Source organism: Penaeus vannamei, chromosome 39 (assembly GCF_042767895.1).
Source record: "Penaeus vannamei isolate JL-2024 chromosome 39, ASM4276789v1, whole genome shotgun sequence".
NCBI classification, from domain to species: Eukaryota; Metazoa; Arthropoda; class Malacostraca; order Decapoda; family Penaeidae; genus Penaeus; species Penaeus vannamei.
The window spans coordinates 20040677-20045676 of NC_091587.1; the positions used below are offsets into that span (position 1 = coordinate 20040677).

General features: G+C 44.8%; 1 protein-coding gene across 3 annotated transcripts in view; it reads left to right on the forward strand.

The window, feature by feature from the left end:
- The window catches only part of LOC113830047 (uncharacterized), a gene marked incomplete at its 3' end in the record, with an annotated part of 31251 nt that overhangs the window by 1493 nt on the left and 24758 nt on the right, over window positions 1-5000 (forward strand). For all 3 annotated transcript variants that reach the window (XM_070116930.1, XM_070116928.1, XM_070116929.1), the window contains 2 exon segments: window positions 1-2252; window positions 2689-2793. The exon segment at window positions 1-2252 is cut by the window's left edge and continues 367 nt beyond it. In XM_070116930.1, coding sequence (XP_069973031.1) covers window positions 1-2252; window positions 2689-2793 — 2357 coding nt within the window.

Here is a 5000-nt window from a genome sequence, read left to right on the forward strand (position 1 = left end):
CCCTGTCCTCGTCGCCGCCGCCGCCGCAGGACAGGGGGTCGCTGCGCTCGCACGAGGCAGTGTCTGCGCCTCCGACGGTGGGATTCCGACGCAGCCCAAGCACGACGCCCACGCCGGGTCAGCAATCCCCGCTGCCGATGCCTGCTCCCCCGGCGGTAAGACCAGCAACCCTGACGGTTCCTACCTCACCTCCGCCGCAGTCGACGGAGATCTCGGGTGTCCAGCCACGCAGCAGGCACTCCAGTCTGTCCTACCTCAGTAGTCCACTAGAAGCTTGGGAAGGAGAGCCAGAGCCAGAGTTGCCGTCCTCGGCGCTCTCTTGGCGCGGCAGCGAGTTCGAAACTTCAACCCCGCGCCTCACGGGCGACCTCGACTTGCCGTCGCCGCGCCCCACCTCAGAGCTGTCTCTCTCTTCCCTGCACGAAGCATTTTATGAGGCGGAGTCCGATATGCTGGAGATGCCCAGCAGCAGCGGCGGCCTTCAGGACTCCCCCAAGCAGTGGCGGTCGCCGCAGCTCGAGCGCCAGCGGTATATCCAGAAGGGCCAAGAAGACCGCTATCGCGAAGCCCTGCGGCGACGCACCCTGATGGAGGCGGAGCGGCCGCACACCGCCACGCCGCCCAACGTCGTGGAACTAGCCAGATTACCTGCATTTAGTGAATTTTCCAAGGAGGAACTGAAAGTCATTTCCAAATCACTTGAGAGACGTGAATCTCTACAGGTTGCAGATCAAGAAGGGTCATACCGCCTTGAGGAAAAAAAAGAATCTTTTAAGCCAACCGAACGCAAGGATTCAAATCGACTCCTTGAGTGGATGCAGCAATATAAGGAACAAGAAAAGCGTGATTCCCAAAGGAAGAAAGACCAGGCAGAGGCGTGGGTTCATCCCCACACGGAAGTTGGCAGGAGAGTTGAGCGGGCAGACTCTCTCGGTAGTGCAGAGAGTAGAGAGTTTCGCGGAAGTACGGAGAGGAGGAGGGCCTCCTTCTCCCGTGACAGAAGTGTTGATAGGAAGAGAGATTCGTCAGCTGGCCTTGAGAGACAGGGGTCACTGCGCTCTCAGGAGCTGAGGGAACTTATGAGTCATCTGGAAAAGAAAGATTCCCATCAGTTCTTAGAAAAGAAGGATTCGGGTAGATCTCTTGAGAGAAAAGACTCATTTAAAGCAAGAGATAAGAGAGAGTATTATTGTGCACTTGAGAGGAGGGATTCTGGTCGAACGGTTGAGCGCAGAGATTCTTCGAGGTCACTGGAACGCCGGGACTCTGGCAGAAGTTTAGAGAGAAGGGATTCTGGTAGGGCACTGACCCGGACAAGTTCTGGCAGATATGTTGAAAGAAGAGACTCTGGCAGGGCTGTAGAATTGAGAGATTCGGGTAGATGTATAGGAAGAAGTGATTCTGGCAGGTCTGTTGATAGAAGAGATTCAGGAAGGATATACGAGGGTAAAAGAAAAGATCTCGCAGAGGCTTCAGACAGAGGGGATTCCAGGTATGATGAAGCTGAGGAGGGAGGAAGGCGTTCTCCCGAGAGAAAACGGTCTTTTTTAGAACAGCTTCTTGAAAGAGAGGAATCCTCGCGATCTGATTCTGTCGAGTGGCAAGATGTCGTCTCCACAGTGAGGAGACGCCTGTCTGCTTGTGCCAAACAGAGTGCAGAAGCAGCCACACCCCAGTCTCCTCAGTCTGAGATTCCTCCTCAGATGCCTGCACATGAGCGAGCTGCTTCAACACTTTATGGTGAAGAGGCAGTGCCACAGCTGCCAGGACATGAGCTGGGGCACAGAAAGGGAAGTAGTGCCTTTGAGGAATATAGTGAACCCCGAACAACTACGGTTGGAGGACGATTTATTAATATTGGATTGTTTCGGCACCTGCCAAGGTTCCCTTTTAGCCAAACCGTGCCTGTTCCTGCATCACGGTTAATGGAAGCTCGGACTACATGTATCCCAGAGCAGCGTAAGTTTGTTAGACCCCAGTTGTTTGGAGAGTTGAGGCTCTCATACCCAAAGCGTAGAGGTATTCATTTTGGGCCACCACGCAATCCCCAGTGCTCTTGTGAAAACTGCCGCAGTTGGTCAGAAGCCTCATCCAATGGCCAGCTAGCAGGCAGCCGGTTACGAGCTTGGTCATTAACCGACCTGGGAGCCGACAGTAGTGGCATAATGCTCCCTCAACTTCCTGGCTCCTACCCTGGTACCTCACTCTCCCGTAACAACAGCAATGCCAGCGACAGCGCAGCTATCTCCCATGTAGGTAAGCCACATACACTGGACACTACCATAGCCCACTCCGCCACTCCCTGTCACCTGCACACGCTACCCATCGAATCACCACCTCACAGCCATCATCATAAACATTCTCTAACCGACACTAAAACATCACGCAAAATCAGAATGAAGTTCAGTGTCCTAATGAAGTGTAATTAGAAGTATGAAACCCCAAATTTTTAGCATGTGAATAACATTATTGTGACGAGCAGTGTTCAGAGTGTGTGACCATGCAGGAATGAAATGTTTTTTCTCTTCTTTTTATTATGCATCTAACATTTGACACTTTTGATAACAGGTTTGAGGTGTTTTTTCTGTTGCTTATTCTCTGATAACCAACACTTTTATGTTTGCATTTGGCAGTTTCATGACTCTCAAGTTGTGTGGCAAATTGTCAATGAATGTGTTCTCCCCACAGGCCCAGCAGAGGCTGGAGGAAAGCAGCCATAAGCTGGATTTGATTCGACTCTCCCTGGAGCGGCTACGGGGAGACTTACCACATGGCTCCATTATGGCCGGGGAGGTGAGTTGATCGGTCCTGAAGGAAATGGACTCTTTACAGGAGTGTTTGATTTAGCAGCTTTTATATGATAACTGCTGACCAATTTTTTTGAGGTGTTAGTCCTTAATATGTAACCATTGTTTTAGATTTCCTGTAAATCAAACAGCTAGTTACTTTTCCAGATTTTGTTTTTCTTATCTAGCTGTAGTGAATATTAAATGAACCCTTCTGAAACAGCCATCATGTTATCTGCAGTGATGTATGAAACAGTAGAATCACATGACAAATTTAGGGAATAATGATACTGACATTTATTTCTTTTAAAAAACTTGTCTGTCATATTACATTTCTTCATACTTATTACCTACATATATCATCATAATACGTCCAATGCAGGAGCTTGGCTGCGTTCGGTCTCGTTTCAAAGTGGATCCACATTTCCCTGCTGCACAACCATGTAAATCACAACCTAGTCCTAATCTAGCTGTCATGATATTGGTTTCGTTCCATGCATTCCTAGTGTAGCTGTTTTCGATTTATTGGTTTGTTTATTACGTTTTTGTTTGGGGGTTTCCCCTTACATGTTGATAGATATAGTGACTGCAATACTATGTGAATACTATACCAGAAGTGCATGTTTTTTTTTCTTTTTTTCTTTTTCCAACTTTTGTTTTCTTTATTTTGTGGCTTGGTTCAGTTTTATCTTTATATATAATTTTAGAAATAAAACGATAGGACACTGAAACAAGGCTTTGACAGTTGGAAACATCTTTCTGCCTGTGGTCGCTGTTACATGGTTATGTCCATTTTTGTATTAGAGAATAGAGGTCTATTCATGAAGTAATGAAATCAATGTTCATGATTAATGTTTCCTTTCTGAAAATAAAGAGATGTAGAAAAAGGACAGAGTGCAGGAAAAAGAAAAATATGTACATGTATACAATTTTATTCAATTTCATTATTTATATGCATCTATTTATGTATTTATGTAATTGTACATGTACAGTTCCGGAATTATATTTCATTACGCTTGCTGAGTCCAACTTGTGTACTTCTGGCAACAAAGCGAAGTAAACACAGCGTAAATAGTATTTTTGTGAATTGAGTCTAATACCTTAGGTGGTGTGTAACAGAGTGTAATTGGTCGAATGTAAATGACCAATGAGTGCATCAATGAATATTTTTAAAACTAAGTAAGCCATTTCATCTTTTGTTTTCTTCAAATAAGTGATAACAAAACATGTAATGTTAGTTATCGTTGACTTTGTAGTGGGATATTCTTCAAATGCGATATCCTGGAGTAGTTTGTTTATCGAAATGGCAACACTTAAGGTGTGGAAACGGCATTTTCCCCTTTTAACATATCTTTAGCTGCATATTTCACAAAATACGAAACACGCTAAATGGTTTAAATATCTCTGTATAACAGCAAAATCAAACAAAAATGATGCAAAAGACCTATGTAAATACTTCTCGTAGCTGCACCATCTAGTAGCGGCTAATCAATCGATTTAAGCGATAAATTTTTTTCTCTTTGCCAGAACCACTTATTCAATTGACAAAAAACATGCTACGTTGCATTCTTCATTATAGAATGTATAGATGCTCCACCATTTTGTGTGGCGGTTGGGGGGGTGGGGGGCTATGGAAATACGGAGTCAGGTATGATATATATGCTGCTAGGAGGTTGTTTCATTAGCCATTTCTCAAACGTTGGCAATATTCGCCCAATCATTTTTCGTCAGTTTTGAGTCACGCGCCTTTCTTGGCCATCGGATGACCGCCAGGTGGTTTTAGTTCTGGACCCACTTCGTAACTGCCCTAGACGTGTGTATAGGACAGTTATCCTGCACAGATGTAATTATCTCTGGGAATAGCCAAGGGATAACAGCTTACTTAGGGGAGGATAATTTTTCTAACAGTTCGATATATTTGCCCAAGAAGCATTTCCTCCTGTTTCGCCAACATCATGCAGGAAGACCCACCCCCACATATCACAGGTCACGTGGCCACTCGCCGTTTCATAGATAGTTATTTTGTTATAAGTGAAAAGTAAATAATTATATAGAATCCGAACATGAGTTATGACGTACAGGAAGCTATTATGTATTAACAAATATCGCAAATTGAAATGAAGTAATTTGTGTAAAAAGTTAAAGGGTTAATTATCATTTGCATCTTTTATCTCGTCCGTGTATTTCCGGTGTATTTTTCTTTTTCCTTATTAC